General features: G+C 40.7%; 3 protein-coding genes and 1 long non-coding RNA gene across 5 annotated transcripts in view; 1 reads left to right on the top strand and 3 right to left on the bottom strand.

The window, feature by feature from the left end:
* Nucleotides 1-2,219, bottom strand: part of LOC145456158 (uncharacterized) — an 86,038-nt gene extending 83,819 nt beyond the window's left edge. The window contains exon 1 of the long non-coding RNA XR_013920512.1: nt 2,096-2,219. This is a non-coding gene — a long non-coding RNA (uncharacterized LOC145456158). The remainder of the gene's footprint in view (nt 1-2,095) is intronic.
* Nucleotides 1-3,272, top strand: part of LOC145455939 (phosphatidylinositol 4,5-bisphosphate 3-kinase catalytic subunit beta isoform-like) — a 29,884-nt gene extending 26,612 nt beyond the window's left edge. The window contains exon 24 of the mRNA XM_080333971.1: nt 1,464-3,272. The gene's annotated coding sequence lies outside the window, so the exon portion shown is untranslated. The remainder of the gene's footprint in view (nt 1-1,463) is intronic.
* Nucleotides 3,273-6,251: 2,979 nt separating this feature from the next.
* The window catches only part of LOC145455728 (fibrinogen-like protein A), an 89,213-nt gene continuing 73,505 nt past the window's right edge, over nt 6,252-21,959 (bottom strand). The window contains exon 6 of the mRNA XM_080333707.1: nt 6,252-6,873. Coding sequence (XP_080189833.1) covers nt 6,552-6,873 — 322 coding nt within the window. The 3' untranslated portion in view covers nt 6,252-6,551. The remainder of the gene's footprint in view (nt 6,874-21,959) is intronic.
* Nucleotides 9,570-11,339, bottom strand: LOC145456342 (ficolin-1-like). 2 transcript variants are annotated; one of them, XM_080334412.1, is made up of 5 exons: nt 11,228-11,339; nt 11,108-11,169; nt 10,977-11,045; nt 10,487-10,583; nt 9,570-9,734 (listed from the first exon to the last, which is right to left on the bottom strand). In XM_080334412.1, exons 1-5 carry the CDS (start codon nt 11,289-11,291, stop codon nt 9,586-9,588), a joined length of 441 nt encoding a protein of 146 aa, XP_080190538.1. In that variant the 5' UTR covers nt 11,292-11,339; the 3' UTR covers nt 9,570-9,585. The 2 variants fall into 2 exon arrangements, with proteins under 2 accessions (XP_080190538.1, XP_080190539.1); XM_080334413.1 differs by having other exon boundaries at nt 11,108-11,166; nt 11,228-11,304.

Genomic DNA, 21,959 nt, shown 5'->3' with positions numbered 1-21,959 from the left:
ATTTGTTACTTTGCCATTTCACGGACATTCAAAGTTATATTTTTGCCGTTACGCAGCAAATGCGGGAATAATTTTTCCCCAAAAGTCAAACAGCATAGCGATAACCCCTCCCCCTAAAACAAGTCAAATAACACGCCCTAAACACTCACTCTTGGTGACTTTGGCGTTTGTGAAATGGGAAACTATCTCAAATTTAAACGACAGAATTAATACAACGATCATTTACATATTGTTCGGACACGGTCGTGCTTGGCAGGGGTAGTTGGACTTCTTTGCTTGCAAGCCATTGTGTCATAGATAACAGTGAGATGCAGCTAACCCATCATATAGCTCTTTGTTCTGCGAATGAATGAGAACAGAAACATACTAGGAATAGTTTATAGCATGTTTTTAAATCACTCCTTTATATTTTTACGCAATATTTGATCAAAGCTGCAGTAAAATTTGGTATAAAAAATAGAGAAAAGCTGCCAAAAGTTGCACTATAAAATCCCTCCAAACAGCTGAGCCTGATGTTTGTCGTATTTCTTTTCAATTTGGAGTTAATTCCAGGGTTGTAATGAATCGAGTCATGACTCGACTCGAGTCCGATTCGAGTCGCGATTTTCTGATGACTCGACTTGACTTGACACATTTTCTCGAAATACGGAAATGACTCGACTCGAGACAATCTGCGTATTGACTCGACGTGGACTCGAGTCATCGCGCATGACTCGGACCAAGGCATATGACTCGAGACTCAGGTGGCCAAGACCGACATTTCATTGTAATTTTGAAAAATAGTAAAGTTACCACGCTATTGGGATTTCGTCTATTGGTAGCGGTACTTGCAAATGCGATCAGAAACTGTTAAAATTGAGGAAAATTAGTTTATTATGAATGCGAACCGTTCGATATAACCGAACAGAGTTATAAAGAGCAGATTAAACAAGACTTTAAACTGGGAACCGGGCAGTCAACGCAATGACTTAGACTCGGACTCGAGTCATAATACCATAACTCGAGTCAAAACTACAAAAGTGAGATTGACTTGTGACTTGGTTACAGCCCTGGTTAATTCGAATTCCCGGTCCTTGCGAATTCAGTAATTCTAAATCCAACTTGGATAAAACTGAGTAGCTATCATTTCGGATTAGCTTTAGAATCAGTGAATTCGCAAAAACTTGGAAATTGAACTCAACGTTCCAAAGAAATACGACAAAAGTTCAGTTCCTTTCCAATCATCCTCAGGATCATGAGATTGACAATTGTCTGTACAGCAAGCTTGGCTTGTTTCTTACTATACAGTTATCCTGTAGCATTTTCAGGAAAACCAGAAATAAGATCAGAATTGAGATGAGAGCTGAGAAACATTTCGCAGATTAAATTATAGTTCGACTACCGGCATTTTTCTCTAATTAATCTAGCTGTTCAAATCTTCTGGTTCATTTCAATGGGAAAAGTATTCACTTTTCTTGTTTCAGATTTCAATCCGCGCGGCCAAAAGTCTTCGGCCACTCGGCAGGGCTCCACAGATTTTTTACGCAGACTGCAATAAATAGGTTCTTTACTTGGATTATACCAGAAGTGACAACATTATGCAATTTTGAATTGTTTTAATCGTCGTGATAATCATATAACCTTGCTAAAGGCGCCGAGCATTTATTTTATTAATTCGCTTCAAGCACATTGTAGCGTGTCTCATTCGAAATTCGGAGGCACTGTGAGGTCACAGACTAGAGCCCGGCCGATAATACCGTGTCGGGCTCTATCACAGACACATTCAGACTGACAGTGAAAACGGAGATTTTTCATGTTGAATCCTTGCCGATTCGTTTTGGGTCGAGGATTCTTTTTAAGGAAATGTGGTTCCTACCTGCAATATCTCTGTGTCTGCAATATATTTACATCGGCTGGAATCATAATTAGTAAGACATTCTGCAAATGTTATTTTGATGTTTTCATAATCACATGTATCCGCTTCGTTGTTGTAAACATACTCACGTTAAACACACGACATCAGCACTAAACACTAGGGGTGTTCAAAAATAACTTTTTTTCCTCGAATTTTGCTGGTTTTTTGATAAAATTGTTGGTAGATTGAGTAAAAAAACACTTCACACTAAATTTGGCTAATTCCGACCTGTAGAAGCGAAGTTATTCGAGATAGAAAATTTCAAATTTGGAATTGAGCAAAATTTGCTATTTTGAGACAATTTTATCGAATAGGCAGTCAAATTTGAAGAGAAAGATATTTTTGAACAACCCTACTGAACACCCTAATACTCAGAGGTGGTCAGCGACGAATTAGCCGCACTTTTTCAGAGCACTCGAGTACATTCTGTCATGATCTCAGACCACTTTCACTTCGCAAATTCACTTACTTTTCTTATGTAATGCCGAAAGTAGTTTTGGGTGAGTTTGTTTCGCTTTTTTGAGTAAAATTATGATACTCGGGTGAAACATCGCTTGTGTCGTGGTAGCAGAATATATTTTCAGAAATTGCCGTATTTGTAGTATTTTCGAAGTACTGCTAATTTTATGGGACACCCCGACCAATTTACTTTCAAAACTACTTGTTTGAATACTTTTCAAACCTTTCATTGTCTGCTATTGCTTGAAGTAGTTTAGGGATATCTTGGATATGGTAGTTTGTACTCGTAATGGAGTAGAGATTTACGTGTCACCTCAACTAAAACTAATTACTTGAGTAATTTTTGGGCCTTTCATTTTCCAATTTTACATGAATTAGCTTTGGAAAATCTTGGAAATTGCTACTTTTACCTGTAATGGAGCAGAAATTTATGTGACATCCTAAACATAAATACTTTCAAAGTACTCGCATGAGTAATTTTTTGACATTTCGTTTACTAATTTTACTTAAATTAGCTTTGGAAAATATTAGAAATTGCTGCTTTTACTTTTAATGACCACCTCTGCAAATACCTGTGAAGAACTGGCATTGTCACTTATTATTAGTTTGAATGCCAGCGCTTCTATGGACCGGAGTTCCCGTACTTGATGATCATTGTGACCGTTACGCTATGTAACTTTATCCGTGCGCCCTTCAGAATCAACCCCCCCCCCGAGTTGTAAAGACGAGAATTGTTTTACACGAACACCGTTTATGTTTTCAGTATTTCTAATAATCGAGACGCAAGTTTTATGAGTTTCTTTCCTTGCTTACCAAATCAGCCAATTGTAGCCGGGAATAGTCGTTCTTACCACTGTTTAGAATCGTTATGTTGACGGCTATTTCATATTTAACCAGTAAATTAATTGATTTTCGTCGACTTTTGTGTCTGGTTTGGGATTTGCTGCAGAAGATCAACGAATTTGCGGTGTGTTGATGGAAATTTGGACATAATGGACAAGTAGCTAGAAGAGTTGCCAGACTGTGCTCATTTGGGTTAGGTTTAGCCATGGGTCGAATTGAAGGTTGTAACTTAGTCACTAGATTCTGAGTCGCAAGTCAATTTAACTTGCATAGTTTTGACTTGTTCAACTCTGTTTTTTATACTCTTCAGTGAGAACGAAGTCTTCGGATTCATATAATAAATTCATTCTTAACATGTTTAATGTGCAAGTGCATATGCCAAGGAGGGTGCAGATATGGCCTTGTAAGGCTTTCGAAGTCTTGCATCGCCACGCCATCCCGTTCGTGCTGGTGGTCAAATGTGGAGATATTTGGGTTAATCGGGAAAGGAGGACATTGTTTCAAAATTATAAGAGTTCGTGCACCTAAACTGAAAAGCTGATTTTGATATATTTACTGGAAATTTGTGGTTGACTAAAAAAAGGTAGGACGAATTGCCAAAAAGGATACATTTAGGCATCCTAAAAAAGGAGGACGTATGGTAACCCTAGTATAGACATAGATGCCAGTTTTACTGGTCAAGTCTTTTGGTCTGCCCCGGACGGGATTAAACCTGCTGGATATCGGAAGATATCTTCAGTCCAGAGATACATAGGCTACTCACAGACGAGCAATATGCGGCAGAATATAATAATCTTACGCTATGAAACAGCCATGATATGACGCGATATATAGCCTACACGTGATATTAATCTCCATGTGACAGCCTACTATTATATTACGAAATCAAGGCTTGCTCACTCTGTGCAACCGTTTTGTGTTGCGTCATTACCGCATGGAGACTGTACGTTCAAGTACGCATGACAGCGTCTGATCGTACTTATGAAATACGGTACACATTCAATAACATGTCACATTATATTTGGAAGAAGAAAGAAAAAATTTCCTTTATATTTTTACACCCCGATCGGTAGCCTATTCTATGTTTGTTGCTCATCAGAAAAATCCAAATGACGAAAGAAATCAACGCCGGACATGTTTTGCAGCTTGGTGTCGTTTGTATCGCACTATTTGAACTGAACACCCGTTCGCTTCAGAAGCTTGAAAACCATAAAAGAATGGCACTGAATATAACATAGATGACTCATCATTCAACCCCATAATATGTCTCTGGCTAAAAAACGGCATGGGGGTTTCAGATAATGAACGTTCCCCACTGTAGCCCACTGCAGACTTCTACAAGCTACCAATCTAGTTAGGTGATGGTCAACTAAGAACTGGCTACTATTTTTAGTGGTTCTAGTTCTAGTTGCGGTTGAAATGTGGGGCTAGTTGCGTATCTTGAAAAGTGAGTATAGTTCTATAGTAGGCCCTAATTCTCATTGTAGTTTTAGTTGCGAGTTTTGGAAAATGAGTAGTTCTCGAATCTAGATGCGAGTTTAGGAAAGTGATTATAGTTCTTGTTGTAGTTATAGTCATTAGTGATCGTCATGTTATCCATATTTTTATCAAATCAATGCACCACAATATTGCGTTATAATGAAAAGATAGGAGGATGCCATAACGGCTTGGAGTAGTATTTTAATCGGACACCCACCTTTGCCTACAGCACGGGAATAAGAGGCATGCACACTGGATAAAAGAAAGTAACGTAAAAGTAAGCGACAAAATGATTGCTGCGCATGTTTCGGTAGGCGAGTTCGACATGTCAGGTCGTGGTCCGGTAATCATGAGGGCTGACTAGTTTGAAAAATGGAGTAGGGGAGACCGGGGACAAATGTAACAATCGACCTCACCGCCGGTAATAGGGTGGAGAAATCGCCTTGATATTTTAAGTCCGCATGCGGTAGTTATCTCTTCTATTGTACCTGAAGTTGCGTTGGGCTGCGACGCGAAGCCCCGGAATAATTTTAAAAAAAAACGAAATTTTGGACCCTTCAGTAAATATTTTCTGGTCTGTAATAATTTGTTTAGACGAATAGTACCTCAAGTGGCTATACAACGTAATATATGTAGCAGGAACAATGTTACCATATAGTCTACCGTGATGATAGAAAAACTAGCACTAGCATCGCCGGGAAGGTACCATACTGAGACACCAATCAAGGTCGAGCGTGTCAGGGGCAATTGTAACACTCTGATACTTTTGCCCCGTTACTATATGTTTTCAATGCTGAATTTCTTTGTTCATATGTTGGTATAACCATTTATCTTCTGCAGAATAATCTTGCAACAGCCAGAAGTTCACCAGAACAGATACTACCTTGCGATACCAATTCTAACATGATCATCTGTCGGAACGGCCATACAAAAGTCCTGATGTGAATCTTACGATTCGGTAATTTCCGTGATTCAACCACCCTTTCTGATGCTGGTCGACTTTTGGTGCGTCGACCTTCAATGGTCACTTGAACGTGCCCAATGCCCGTGATTGAATCCTCATCCCCTGACTTAAATCATGGCCCACTTACATTTTGTCGTTTGGTGTGAACAATTTATTTTAATTTTGTACAGAACAGGAATGTCATTATATAGCTTTGACGCCACACAATGCTGTGTTCTCATTTTGCAACACTAACATCGGCCCATGCAACCAAGATATGTTAGCCAGGTCGGTTTCGCACCTTCGCAGGTGATCAAATGACCAACCCATTATGCAGGCTGAAGAGCAGAACCTTGGTAGAAGAGGCCGAATATGTAGGCCTACACTGCATACATGCACAGGGAGATGATGGAATGAATGTGTTTCTTGCACACTTTAAGCTTGAACAAGACACGAAGGGTGATACTGTATTCAGATGCCATAAATGCGATGGGGCGTAGCCTCGAAGCGTTCAAACGTCTCTTTTTTTAGTTTAATGAAATAGTACAATTTGTGCTTCTGTTTTCGTTGTTCATTTCGTTTGTTTTTAGTTATAAATAGCACTGTTATAATTGTCCTGCAAGGGTGGTACAATTGTTCCTGATGGGTACATTTGAGCGGGGATTTTCGCGATCCAAAATTTCCATGATTGATTGTTGATTGAGTTTAATTTTAGTTTCATATCAACTATCGAGTTGTTGGCTTCTCTATATAAAACTTTGGAAGTGAAATTTCCATGTTGGAGAATACAAAAAGTGTTGCAATTGTCCCCGGTCTCCCTAGTTCTCGTTTTATATGCGCATTTTGAAAATTCATTAGTTAAGTTCATAAGTCTATGGTCGGGTCTACTACAATAGTCGATTATTTCTCTGGATGTTTCTGGTATCCTGTATTTCAGGACCTTCTGCGAATCTTCATCTCCGAGTAGCTCAGGTAGTATATACCTCTGGAGGGCTTCCACCACCAAAATCCATTTATGTCACTGCTCTCGAAATTTCCATTCAGATCACTGTCGCCGCAGCTGTGCCCATAGCCATGCCACCAGCCTCCTCCCCAGTCAGAAACGCAATTCAAATTTTCAAAAATATCGTTATCGGCGTCTTTCGTCGAGAATTTTCGATTTTTATGAGGCATGAAAAAATCGTAGCTTGTATTCCCGGAGTATCCAGATCCATTCAGTATGTACTTTTCGGAACTGGGTCCGATTTGGAAATTGCTGAAATAGCATGTAACAATTGTCATGATAATGTTATGACTTAGGACTGGGCATTATCGAGTAGGCTATACCTGAGTGATTCGAATCTGAACCGAGTGTTCGGGTATCATTGATTTTGAAATCACAACAGTATGAAAGATATATGGATAGTCCCAATATGTAACTTTTATGCTGCCACAAATAATGTAATGCCAGTTATACAGGACAAAGATAAATTTGTCACTATTTCGGCCATACCTATTTCATTGCACTTTGTGACAACAATGCTGCGGTTTGATCACGATGCGACTTCACAGGAATTTCATTTCCACTAATGTGCGTTGTAGCTTTGTACTAACAGGCCCCACGCCTGTCTTGCAAATCACGAACTCGACTACCGGGGACAATCTGACAGTTCCTGCGGCCATCTCAAATTACTTCAATGAATATTTTTGCAATGTAGGCCAGGGCCTAACATCGCTTCGTCTATTTCGAAATCTGCGTCGTCCAGGCCAGATGTTAAATCAGTATCCCAATCTGTCATGCTTTAGCCTGCAACTTCCACGGAAGTGGTAGGCCTATACTTGCCATTAATGAACTTAAATCTAACAAGGCCGTTGGATATGGCGATCTGATTCCGGCTTGGTTTTTAAAACTGATTAGCCGGTCATCTCATTGCCCATATTTTTTTCAATTTCGTGATGGAAAATGGTGTTTACCCAAATTATCTGAAATCTGCCAGAGTTGTCCTGGTTTACAAAGTCGGAGACAGAACTAATGTCACCAACTACCGACCTATATCTATATTCTATAGTCAATCACAGTATTCTTCTCTCGAAAAGTCGAAATTGGCGTGATACAGGTTCTAGGGTCAACAACTATAGAGCTCATGAAAAGCCACCTGACTGGGAGATATGCAATGGTTTCGATATCCAACACCATGTCCTCCCCACCTTGTTACCTGTGGTGTTCCGCAAGGCTCAGTTCTTGGACCGGTCCTTTTTACTTTATATGTCAATGATATCGTTGAAACCTCGTCATTGAATACAACGCTGACGATACTCACCTCCTATCTCACGCACCTACTACCGCAAGCTTGAATGCCGTCACCCGTGATCAAATGCCGAAAGTGCATGAGTGGACGTCCCATAATAGCCTTCGGGTTAACGCTGCGAAATCCCAATTATACTGGTCGTGAACTCCAGCGATAACCTAACCGTTGACATCGCTGGCCAACCAATTTCCAACGCTAAAAATGCCAAATACCTTGGTGTTTTACTGGATTCGGACATGTCTTGGAAGAGTCGCATATCTTCACTCATAAACCATAACCATCGAAGGTATATATGGTCCGGCCGTTTCGCAGCGCTAGCCACATTCTGCCAGTTAGGGTTCTGTTGATACTCTTCAACACTCTATTCCTATCAAATTTACAATACGGAATTCTTTGTTGGGGTGCTGCCTGCAAGAAAACGATTGGCCCCCTTGCAAAAACTTCAACATCGGATCATCCGTATCATTGCCAAAGCCCCCGGGGGCCTGGATGTGCAACTGATAAATCGCTACTCAAAAGATTTGGTGTTCTAAACATAGAAGATATGAGGAAGCTAGAAATTGCCAAGTTTATGTATCAGTTCCATTGCGGTCAATGTCCCTCAAATTTCAACGACTATATACTTCACCTCGGAGTCAAAAGTGCACAAGTACAGCACACGCGCGTCAGCGAAGGACAACTACGCTGGACGGAATACAAGAAAACGCGTTGCTCTATCAAGTACCAATTGTAGAACAGCATCTCGCCGGCTATCCGACAGTCGTCGAGCACGTCCGCATTCAAGTCGAAATACAAGCAATTTCTTCGAAATGAATACTAACCTAGCCAGCCTTCAGGATTATTGGACAACGATCTAACATCGACCTCGCCTTCCGCTACATGCCACCTTATTTTGTCGCTTTCGTCTTATATTCTCTGCATTACTTTTCATTCAGTGTACATGCCTCTTCTTTACTTCGCCTAGGCCAAGGTGGGTGTCTGATCTTAAAGACTAGGCTACTCCAAGTTGTTTCGACACCTTCCTATATTTTCATTTTATCGCAGTTTTATGGTGTTTTGCAACGATGACAATATTAATAAACTCATTGATTGATGTTTCGTATACTGCGATATGACTAATCGTGATTTCGAGGCCTCCAATGCTATTGAATCTATAATAATGGGATTCAAATCCAAATGTGATTCGGTGACCTGAGATGACGTAACATATAATACTCAGATACGAGATCACGTTGTCATGTCGTTTGAAGGTTTGTTACGTTGACACGAATACTCCAGTCTAAATGTTAATTGATTAAAAAGTGAGAAACAATGATGCCGTGTTCTGTAAGCCTGATGTGGGCATTTTTTAAGTTTTATTCGTTGTTTTATTCCTCCAACCATGTAGGGTTACCATATTCTGGAATTCTGAAAACAGGACACTTTTTCAAAATTTACAGCGTTACAATACGGGTGTGAAATCAGGAAAAATGGTAAATTTCCCTCGACATTGTAGTCGGTTGACTGAAAAAAGGTCATCTTTCCGGCGCAAAGCCCGAATTACCGGTTTTCTAAGAGTTTTTTGATAGGTTGACAAAAAAAATATTAATGCATAAGACATTTGGGCGTCCTCCGAGGACTCTTTCAAAAAAGTCAGAAAAGAGGACAAATGGTAACCCTAAAATATGATCATATGTTCTTCACATTACCAAATTTGTGTATGAATTGTTATGTCGAATTAATGCTTGCCTGTATTTAACCATCCAGTGAATTCCTGTCTCTCTCTCGATTATGTGGATTTCCATTTCCATATTTCCCTCCTTTGTTCTTTCATGCAATTCCTCAAGCCCTGGAAATAAACGTTCTGAAGTGATAGAATGCGTTGGTTTTGAATGAAACTATACTTTGCCCGGTGAAAATGCGTAAACCGTCCGCCACTATACAATGGTGCTCTTCGACTTTTTTGTTTAGAGTTGTTGTGATGAACTCCCGTACCCTACTATTTACTTGAAAGATAATCTAAGGTAAAAAGGGAAATGAAAAGCAATACGCATATCATCACGACAATTACACGGAGCGGAGCTGGCGAGATTTTAGAGTTATACGGATTCCCACCATTTTATGCCCGCGACCCCAAATTGCGATTTGAAAATGTTCCGCGACCCACCTCTCAATTTGACGTTCTGATTTCTAAAAAAAAAACTGGTCAGCACCCTAATTCGCCCAAATCCATTGGCGGGAAGGTATAGCGTCTTGTGGGCAGTAATAGCCTACCCATCATGCAATTTTGAATCAATCATCTTCCGCTAATCAAGACTATAGCAACGTATGGTATATATGTCTTTTAGAACGATTTCTATCTGTATCCAATTGAAGTTGTCAAGTTTTGCTACGTGAAATTCATCGCCATGATGCGGAATACATTTATTCTTCAAGCTATTCGGCCGCGTCGAGCGTGTGAGTATGTATATTTCGGCTACTATTAAATTAACACATAGCACTCGCGGTCATTTGTAGTTTTCCTGGAAGGAAACACCTCTGATGATATCGAAATATATTCCGCAACTTCAAACAACAAAATTAAATTCAAAACTTTCCTACCGAGCCAGTAATCTCCTTCAGGATTTCCAAATCCTTTCACATATTCAGTCCAATTGCGATTGAAATCCACGTCTCCGTTTATTCTTCGCTGGAATACCTGCAACGTGGCGAGATAGCGTAGTGGTGTAATAAGTCCGACCGAGGTCTATATACTCCAGAATTTGTATTGGAGTTTCATCTAAGCTCTTCCTCGCCACGTGATTTGCATAAGCGGTGTTTTATAAAAAGGCTACTAGTAGAGCGTGCTATAAGCGGTAAATAGGGAATCACAAATAAAGCATATCGGCTTGGTGTAAAATGACCAATGTAGTTGAAACAGCTCAAAACAAACAAAAACCTGCAACGGAATTCAGAAAAAATCAAAGTTTCAGAATTCTCATGAATATTTTTCTCTGAGGTGTTATGGATCCAAATTTTATTGGGACTCGACCATATTTTCAAATTTTGCCCGTCTTTGCGTGATCTTCGAAAGGTTTCAAATGCTACTCACAGTCCATTTATTCTCATCTTTTGCTTTGAGCTCAAGTTCTTTCTGCATCTCCGACGCCCTTTTCGTACCCTAAAAAACGTTCAGAGAATAGAACTTCCAGTACTGTGACGTCAAACTACTTGCGTACCAACCCCACAATCTCCAGTAGTGACCCATTTACCGTTGACGTATCTTCTCATACAAAATTTGGCTGCTAAAGAGAACACTGGCCTACGATTCGTTTCAAATTACAACACGATTTATTCATATACCTGCCGAATCCAGGTAGAACATCACGAATCCGAACAACAAAAGAATCCAAACTCCGAGCGACATTGTCAGAAGAGATATGATAGGCCTACTTAAAATATGCTTCCGAACATCATATATTGAACTTAATAAGAGGGTGAGGCGCAGATGAATATAGATGCAGAACATAATGCGACCAACTTCAACTGAGCCGGGTTGTAATGACTCGGGTCACGATTTTCTGATGACTCGACTTGACTATAGTCATTTTCTCAAAATACGGAAATGACTCGACTCGACTCGAGTCAATCTGTCTGTTGACTCGACTTGGACTCGAGTCACTGCCCATGACTCGAACCAAGTCATATGACTCGAGACTCAGACGGCCAATACCGACATTTCATTGCAATTTCGAAGAATAATAACATAACCACTAGGGATGGTGTGAACCTCTGAAAGGTTCAGGTTCGTGTGAACGCGAACCTTTTTGAAAGGTTCTGTGTGAACACGAACGTGAACCTCGTGACGTCACACGACGTCATATTGTTAATTCCAACCCCATCTTCCAATGAAGTGATAGCCTATATTAATGTACACGATACCTAGCGAAGACTCGGTCCACATAATGCCACATGCTGAAGTACATATCGGCGTTTTAAACGTCGCTTAATGTATCAACAGCGGTAATCAAAGGATATAATAATTGCGTAAAATCAGTACATTCCGTCGCTTTGCCAACAATTTCGACGAGGACTTACCAAGGAATATAAGCTTACGCCGTAACGGTCTTAGCCAGACCGGACAATGTGTTCGGAGTCTGAGTATTGCTACATTGATATTGAGCAGAGTGTACAACGGGTTTCAATACTCGCTACCGATACCACAAACAACAACAAGTCATGCAGCAGTAGCAAACACCTTAATCGCACGGATTTGGTTTTAATGATACAGTAAAGATATGAAGTCAAGATTGACCCCGTAGGCCCGTTCGATTTTTTACATCAGAAGACGGTATCAATGTCATTGATTGGTTGAATAAGCATCATTCGCTGACTACGTATATCGCTGGTGATGTTGTGTGATTGCGGGTCAAGCTCACAGCAGATAGTCACTAAATATTCACAAACGGAAACTGGTTATTCCGAGAAAATTTTTGCAACAAAGCAACTAAAACTTTTAAGGTTGTCAAGGTGCATGGTGCATGCTCGTTAAGCGTTGATTTTTTATGCTGCCAGCACCATGCATGGAGTGTCCCGCAGTTGAAATGCAATAAATGTGAACCAAAGATCTTATAATGGAGTGAAAATTACAATTCATCAAAAGGTTCACAGTGCAGAACCTACCAAGGTTCTGTTGTGAACACGAACCTCTAAATTTCCGAGGTTCACACACAGAACGCGAACGTGAACCTCACGTTCACACCATCCCTAATAACCACACTATTGGCATTTCGTCTATTGGTACTACTACTTGAAAATGCGACCAGCAACCGCTAAAAGTGAGGAAAATTAGTAGCCTATGCGAACCATTTGATATCACCAAACAGAGTTATAAAAGTGGGTTTAACAAGAGACTTTAACTGCTGGAAACTGAGCAGTCAACACAATGACTTGGACTCGGACTCGAGTCATAATACCATGACTCGGACTCGAGCCTCTGCTCGATGACTTGGACTCGGACTTGACTCAGTGGTGAATTGAAAATGACTCGACTTGACTCGAGTCAAAACTATAAAAGTGAGATTGACTTGTGACTTGGTTACCACCCTGGTTGAAGCGAAAGTGGATATATCTGGTTTGAAAGCAGTGCGTAACGGCCTTTGCTCATATATGGAGAATATGTTCAGTCCAACAAGGCAACTCACCGTTCAACTATACACATGACCTATAACGATCTTACTCGCATCACAAGTGGTAGCAAGTATAGTAATATTGTCGACCGCAACCACACGGCCGTCACCAAATGAACCAAAATCGTTAAAACTGGTGTTGAAAAACCCTAGATGTCGCTAAATCTTGAAACAAAATCGCTAAAAATGTGGCTAAATCTGCATTAATTTCTAAAATTGTTAAATTGAACGAGAAAATCCGTACCTTCTTATCAGCTATCTATTAATCGACTCTCTCGAATGCAACTTATCATGTTTCTAGTTCATAATACGCAAGTGTCGTGTCATTCATCTCAAAACAGGAAAAACGTGCCTCACATTAACAAAACAGATCGCTCTGCGTGACCAAGTTTGCAGTCATATCCGCTTATATAATCGTGACACGAAATGCCGCTGAAAGGGAATTTGAGATGGAAAGCATCCTATATATAGGCTACCAGTACCTTGCTCGATGCGTCCGCGAACTCGTGAGTATCAGTTACATTGCGGTCACTGTCCCTCAAATTTCAACGACTATAATCACACGCGCGTCCTCGAAGAACTAACTATCATATGATCGGGACGGAATTCAAGAAAACGCTTTGTTCTATCGAGTATGCCGGACCTCACTTGTGGAACAATCTCGCCTCTGATATCCGACAGTCGTCGAGCATATGTCCAGTGTCCACATTCAAGTCGAAATATAAGCAACTTCTTCTAAATCAGAGGTCTCAAACACGCGGCTCGCGACGGCATTTAGGATTTTGAAGTATATTCGACCATATTTAACTACCATTTTTTAAATTTGAGAACTTATAGAATTCGGTCTAAAACTACTCCAGAAACCAGAAACTACTCATCAAAGTTCAGTATTACATCACTTTCGAAAGTTACGACTCAGTGGAAGATTACCTATTATACGTGACATTACTTGTTTATGTATAGATAACTAAGGTAAACCGGTTTACTTTAGTTATCTATAGTTTATGATGGTTAAACATGACCCGTTGAAGATTTGTACTGAAAATTGTGATTTGGACTTGGGCGCGACCTTTTGTAGAATTACTCGAACTCAATGGGGGATAACATGAAAATGAGTCTAGTTGAGTCGCGTCAAAAGATACAATCAGAGAAGGACTTTTGTGACGCGGGGCGCCGTGACTTGGTACAACCACGGACGCAACTAACTATCAAACTGGTATGGAAAATATTAAAATATCAAAAGGTCGTAGCTTGCGTTTCGCGGCTTATTTAGGTATCTAAGCAGGTCGATATGGCAACCATTGGCATTATGTTGCCATCTTGACGTATAATTGGTTACATACTGTGTCATCTTGGGTATCTTTATCCATGCTATTATCGCCAATTTAATGTGGCTAGTATAAAGTAGTCGTAGCCTATACTCTTCACAGCTGTAACACAAATGGATTCGGCGATTGGACAATTCTATTGCCATGGCACAGTAATCATAATCATTATATCCAAACTGTTATTGATCTGTCAAATATTCGAAGGTAAATCTACTGCTGATTTGATTTGACTTTGGTAATGACATGATCAATGTAGCCTAGTTATCAGGAGTATACCCGAGACCCGGATTATAGGCTGTACTGCTTCAATGATCTGATATCAGATCAATCTTTGTATGATTTTAAATTTTTACCTATAATGACGGCACGTCAAATGTCCGCGAGCTGCAAAATTATAACGCGACAGCTTTTACGGTGTCCTGATGCATTTGTACTGTCGCATGGTGTCTACAACTAATTATTTTGACAAACTATGCCAGGTACAGTATCAATTGTATTTAAATATATAAAAATGTTATTTTTTCGTGCCAGGCGTGAATTCACAGTAGTAAATCACATTTTCCGATGCATGTGGAACGTCAGTCTGTAAGGTCCCGTCAAATATATACATTGAATTCCGCTAGTATTGGTGCTGCGGCCCGCGGCGCCATCTAGAAGTAGGAAATTGGCCAGCGAGCAAATTTGAGTTTGAGACCTCTGTTCTAAATGAATACCATATAGTCAGCCCTCAAGATGATCGGACCACGACCTATCTCACCTTCCGCCACATGTCCCCTCATTTTGTCGCTTATTGCCTTTTATATTATCTGCTTTATTTTTCATTCAGTGTGCACTGTGCATGCCCCTTCTTTACATCGCTTACGCCCAGATGGGTGTCCGGTTTCAAAGACTACTTCAAAGTCGTTTCGACACCTTAATATCTTTTCAATATATCGCAGTTTTGCGATTTTGACGTGATGAAAATTTATGAAACTGATACTGATACAGCGGGGCCTACGATATTCGAATATGAATAGAACGATACGATAGATAGAACGATACGAATAGAATATCGTAGGCCCCGGATACAGATTTTAGTTTTGTGGCATAGGGGGGACCCTATATTTGTCCGACGTGGTAGTAAATAATTCACATCACATTTACATTCACACATAATCCACATTACATTGGGCGAGCATGATTGTGTATACCCTGATAGAGTATACTCTGATTGTGTTGGGCAGGGATGTCTAGACTAGGGATTGATAACTCTTTTTTGCCCATTACGTGATGAGGGCAAAAGTCCAATTATCTGTGAGGAATGCTGTCTGCACCTACGGACCCTTGTTGCCCACTATTACTCCTTCAAGTTAGATAACAAATTGCTGATGACATCATAGTGGCCATGGCGTCATAGTGACCATGACGTCAGAGTGACTATGACGTCACAAATACTTTTCTTTATTATAATATTCGTGAAATGGCATGCAATTAATTGATTATAAACACAAGATAAACCGTTACAGGACATGCAATACCACCAATTTTAATTGTGTCAATCCTTGGAAGCCTTTGACGTAAGCTTCCTAATTTTACGTAGTTTTTTTGCTGGCGGCTCAACAAGAGATGGTTTGCTGTTGAATCGCTTAAGTTCATTCTTCGCAAACAATTGAAAGCTGTCTGGACGATGGAGTTGAAGTTTTCATGACCAGATTGACAGCAGTTATTCAAAAGTGGGCGCATTAGGCTTGACAAATGAACCACCTCGTGAGTTGCCTCCGTGAAAACAAATCTTTGGTTTTGACAACAAAACAATTTTTGCTTCATGTCCATGGAATCACTTATGATGGTGAAATATTTGACAGCAAGCGCCGTTATTGCAAAGCATAACTCGGTAGGCTCAGCAAGTCCACCTCGATCAGCCATTTTGAATATTCTTTTGTATTCTTCTGGGAAGCAGAAATCCAAATCCGGAACATCAAGGTCGGTTATCAGCAATTTTTTGCAATCCATGCACTTTCGTCGCACAGAAATTGATCGGCCAATGTATCCACTGACAAAATATATAACACCGGCCTCTTCAGTTGTGATAAAATTCAGCGGTGCAGAGATAGGCAAAAGAAAGCTCACCAACCATTTGAAATCTTCTGCAGGTTGTAACACAGTCGCGGTCAAAGGTGGGTCTTGTTCATTCAAATTAAGAAGACTCTTCAAACCATGCTGCTGAAGTAAGCTCAAGCAGCGGAACTTCTTTTCCGCAAGCAGTAACTGCTTCACGGACATGAAAAAGTTTGCCCCATTAGCTTGCCGGTACATGCCAAATCTAGCCTCAATGGGATCTGACATGACTTTTCCGGTGAGAAAATACTTCACGCCATGTTGCCGTTGAAGGTATTTTGACAGTGAAAGGACTGAGGTCATGGTTTGAATACAAGCCATAAAGGTCTCGTTAGTGAGCCCAGCTCTGTCAGATCTTTGCCACTCCACGAATATAGTTATGGCTTTGTTCAGGTATGCTTCCCCTGGGTGGGCACAACCTTCAATTTCTTGTAAAGGCATGTGGAATGGATTTCTCTTCCTAGTAGCTTTATGAGGACTTTTCACGGACATGATGTTCCATATATTTTCAATGAATTCCAGATAACATGCTGTTTGTAAAAATCCAGAGAATTTGCAAGAGGCTCCTTCATGCAGGGGCTGCCCATATGCCTTAAGCCCAATCACAGTGCTTTCACTGAATTTGAATCAATTTCAACTGTTCCACAATAAATCATAACAAAGGTGTCATGCAGCCATCCTGTAGAGCTGTGGACTCTGTCGTAGCGACGAGATAATCTTCCAGGATAGACACAGCAAGACTAATGCTGCTCGAGTCATTACTGCCACTATACAGTTTCCTGCATACAGCAAGCACATTGGCTACCTGGCTGGTGCTTTGTACAAATCCGGTTGGAAGCACGTTCTCATACATCGATCTGGGAACTGGTTTGGAATTAACAAAAGCAAAGACTTCCAAATTCTGCTTTATGAGAACGGATATGGCAAGTTCCGGTGGATTGATCATATTTTCTGATGTCTCTATCCAGTGAAATTGCAGCGAATCATCGGTGCACACAGAACTATATCCAGATGGTAGTGTCTCGCTCTTAATCTTCTCCTTCAGAGAAGCTAATGTTTCAATATTTTCAAGCAGAAAAATTTGCTTGTTACAGCCCTCAATTAGAGAATTTTGCATTTCACGTCTTGCAGAAGAAGCACTTGTTGATTTCGTATTCCTAGATTTAGGGCTCGGTACACTCAAATACTCCGACAGATTCGGGAAAATATGAGGAACAACACCCGGTTTCAAACGTGATCTTGATAATTTCTGAAATTCGTGCTTGTTTCGGCGGGTGCTTTTTGTATCACAGGTGTCTACCATGAAGTCACCAGGAGAGAAATGCTTCGCACACACCCTGGTGTATATTGTTACTATTCAATTTTTGCGTGGAATCGCTCTAATCCATTTCTGTCGTAAATGTTGCTCTTGTGGAAAAACAAACATGCGTTCATGTAAAACTGAGCATTCCTCTACTGTAGAACTTTTTCTGGGTTTGTATCCAGTACGGCAATTTGGCACACAGCAGGTATATCCCATTCGTCAATTGTAGTGTCAGCGTCAGATAAATTCAAGTCTAATATAATTAGTTCCAGCAATTTATGGTGATAAAATGGAAATTAGATGATGTAGGCGTGTAAGCATATGAGCCTGTAAGCCTATAGACCTGTATTATGCCTATTGCTTATAGGCATGTAAGCCTACATGCCTGCAAGCCTACAGGCCGGTAAGCCTATAGGGCCAAAGCTTTGCACGCTGCTCAGTCACCCTCTCGCCCAACCTATAGGTCTGTCTGTCTGTCTAACTATATACTGTGTAGCACCAGTGGCTATACGTCAAGACAAAAAAAAACACGAGTACAAATCCGCCAGTCACTACTACAGAACGACTCGACTAGTTCTTACCGGTACTTCTCGCGCGTGACAAACTTAACGAGCTGAGTATCCAATACTGGTACCGCTCCGACGTTTAAACTATCAAAACTTATCCTCAGTTCACTTCAGTAAGATCTACGGTCAGTCCATCCCGTGCATCAATAGTAACGACGCAGTTAGCGATGAACGAAAACCCGCAATTACAATTAGAATTAGTACCGGTACTGCTCAAACGCGATCGTCATCGACCTTTCGCACGAGATTTATAAGACAGTTTGCCAGCTAACTTACGATGTACGATCGTCCCTAACTTATCTAGTAGATGCCTGGCGAACAGTATATATCCCTGAATTGACAAATAACAACGCACACAATTTTAACTGCGAGCGCAACGATATTCCTTCACCTCAACTCCTGTTTGACAAGAATGCCCTCATTCCGTCAATTGAGTACGCGGTCACGTGACTAGTTATCAATCCCGTAGTCTAGATATCCCTGGTGTTGGGGTCAATTGTTCAGGATATTTACGAGTTTAGCCAACATGACACTGTCGATTTCTATGAATAGAAATCAATCAAACGTCAGATTATATTTTCATCTGCCCCAGACACACACGCAATATACAATGCGACATACAAGACACACAATGCGATGTAATGAACAGATAGGAGATGAACGAACGACCAACCAGTTGGGGTGCATCCACCTCGACCAAGTGCCCAATGTCACAGTCTTCTTCGATGTTCCTTTTTCTTCGTCGGTCCTTTTTTTAAAAGGTATTTCGTGCTCTTTTTCTTACTTTATCCTGTCTTTTTTCTGGTCTTTTTTATCGTCGTAAGAAGGGCGACGCGGAGCCTAGAATAACCTCCGACGGCGGGAATCGGACCCGGGCCGCCTCTTGGATGGCGCCGACGCTCACCACACGCTATCTCTCTCTAAAAGTTTTGGCTAACTCCCGTGCTCCCATGAGCAGGAAAGTCTGAAAGGGTGCCTTATTTCAAAGACTACTCAAAGTCGTGTCGACACCTTCCTATCTTTTTATTGTATCGTAGTTTTGAAATGATGGAAATATATTAATAAACTAATACTGATCGACGTTGCTTATTATCCAAGCAGTATATCGCCCATTTTTTCAACTTCATGATAGAAAATGGTGTCTATACCCAAGCTATCTAAAAAAAGCCCCGGAGTAGTCCCTGTACACAAAGCTGAAGATAAAACTAATGTCACCAACTGCCGTCCGATATCCGTTCTCCCACGCATCGGGGTTGTTTTCGAAAAGTTGCTCCTCTCCCGTCTAGCCTCATTCCTCGCCAAAATGTCTATCATTTCCCCTCAACAATTTGGCTTCCGAAACAAACAGCAAACATGCATCACATGTCCCCTTTACAGTGGCTGAACAGTAGGCCTATTATGATATCTCATAGAAGCGAAATATGGGATGTAGCGTTTTTTTTTTCGATCTAAAAAAAGCGTTCGACTGCGTTGAACGGCTATAATACTGGAGCAGAGAACGGGTGATTTGGAAAGTTTTTCGAGTAGTAATAGTATTGGTTTGATTAAAAAAGGTGATCTCTCCGACTCGACTACCGAAATAACCGCTTCTTCCATGGGTAGATTAAAAAAGGGTAATTTTTTGATGTCGCAACATAAATACCCGTCAAAGCGTATTTTTCGTTTCTTTTATATTAGCTAATCGCGCCTTTCAGTACGCCATAGTCCAATTTTTGCAAGTATTTTAACACTTTTTCTACAAGTGGGCAATTTGGCGTCCTCCGAGCAGACATGGGGTGATTACTTCATGAATGTAATCGATTGCGATTACGTTTACTGCTGAATCACGCGATTACGATTACAGGAAAATCAGGAAGTAGTCGATTACGATTACATTGGAAAAGTAATCACGATTACTCGCGATTACATTTAGTTTGCTTCTTAGAACTAATCTTCCAAGATATATTGGAAGACAATATCGGGATTGCGATGAAAAGGCGTAATGAGATAACAACTTGTTAACAGATAATACGTCATTCGCTTGTTACGTCATAATATATCCAATGTCCCACTTTATAGGGGACGATTTATCCCACCCACCGATTTGCATTTTTGCCAGGTCCGTAACTGCCGCACCCAAACTCCCCAATAGGGTGGGGAGCGAGCCCGAAGAGGGCTCAAAAGTATTTCGTAGATCAACATAAACTATAAAATATTTTCACGATATTTGATTAACTTGAAAATTTTCTTCGAGCTTCCTGATTTAATATGCCTCTAGATAACTTGATTCTGTAATGCATACGTCTCTCCCTCAAGAATACAAGCATGCCTAATTTATAGGAATAGGTATTTCGGTGCCGGTCATTACCGCGCCACGACACACCAAAAGACATATGCAATATGCATGTTTCGGCCAACATGCTACTTCACGAAGTGTGCTACCAAAGGAAGACCTAGGCCGAAACTTTGGGTATGTGGCCATTGTCAATATCCGCGCTGGATGGGCGTAGCAAATAGTCCTGTCCTTCCAATATGAGCCCCACAATACAAATGCTATCGGGGAACCCACAGAGGAATGAAAACACGACAATTTGCGAGGGAGTCTCACGAAAGTCTTAGTCTGCTGCGTTTGGTTGACCACAACATATTTTAATGATATAACAGACGGGAGTTCACGAATTATTAACATATAATAAAGTAATTATAACAACATACCAGATGTTATAAAAACGAATTACGTGCGCCTAGCCGCCCTACCGGTAAATATGACCATCGGGGGGTTCAGAGAGGATTAGAAATGAATAGTGATATAATGCAATTATCAATATTCTGACGAAATTCAGTCATCAACATGAAAATAGACCACTCCATGGGTCCCAAGACCAACGTGTGTGTGTGTGTGGGGGGGGGGGGGTTGCTGTTTTAGACCTGATTCTAGCTACAACCCAAGCTAACATGGTGTATAATCGGACGGCAATGGCGGCAGGTTCAAATTTTGAGTAAATTGCGAATTAACGATTGGCACCCGTTTCAGAGTCATACGGGGGAAAAAAAGGTGAGCAAAAAATTCTGCCTTCCACTTCATACAGACTCCAAGCTGCCGTTGCGAGAAACGGCAAACAACGGCTCGGTTATGATATATATCAGAATCTGTTGATTGTAATTATTCACTGTGGAAATCGTAATGTTTCTACGATTTGACGAGTACAAAATTTCAAATCTTTGCCCGGTGTAGCCTACATGTACAGTACATACGTACGTACATAGGTCTACTGCTCACCAAGGAACAACGGTCGAGCTGCGTTTAACTAATCATAACCAGACATCTATGATCTATCAATACATAAGCTACTATTGGAAACTAGGCAGAGTGGCGATTACTATCGTGCTGCGAGGTAGGGCTAGTCTAGCCTATCGTCTGGAGCGTATTGAAAACCTGACATATACAGCATGGCAGGCGTTCTTACAATCACACTTCAACGTACATCGAATATCTATTTACTTGAGTGGATACTTCTTACGCAAAGACGAGCAAAGTTTAAACTTCTGACGTAATAACGAGCAACGTCGAGGACAAACCCTACGGAGGACATATGACCCCACTTCTTAGGTTAATTATGGTGAAATCTGATT

The sequence above is a fragment of the Botryllus schlosseri genome, chromosome 14 (genome assembly GCF_051294905.1).
Source record: "Botryllus schlosseri isolate E-star chromosome 14, Bs_hap1, whole genome shotgun sequence".
Classification (NCBI taxonomy): Eukaryota; Metazoa; Chordata; class Ascidiacea; order Stolidobranchia; family Styelidae; genus Botryllus; species Botryllus schlosseri.
The sequence above is the reverse complement of the archived record's forward strand: the minus strand, read 5'-3'. Positions and strand labels throughout refer to the sequence as shown.

Bases quoted from the DNA above. Each gene is read 5' to 3' on its own strand.
- LOC145456342 (XM_080334412.1), bottom strand. From the start codon at position 11,291: ATGTCGCTCGGAGTTTGGATTCTTTTGTTGTTCGGATTCGTGATGTTC. The intron at 11,046-11,107 runs GTTGGTACGCAA...AACGTTTTTTAG, and splicing joins TCACTACTGGAGATTGTGGG to GGTACGAAAAGGGCGTCGGA. The intron at 10,584-10,976 runs GTGAGTAGCATT...GCCACGTTGCAG, and splicing joins AAGATGAGAATAAATGGACT to GTATTCCAGCGAAGAATAAA.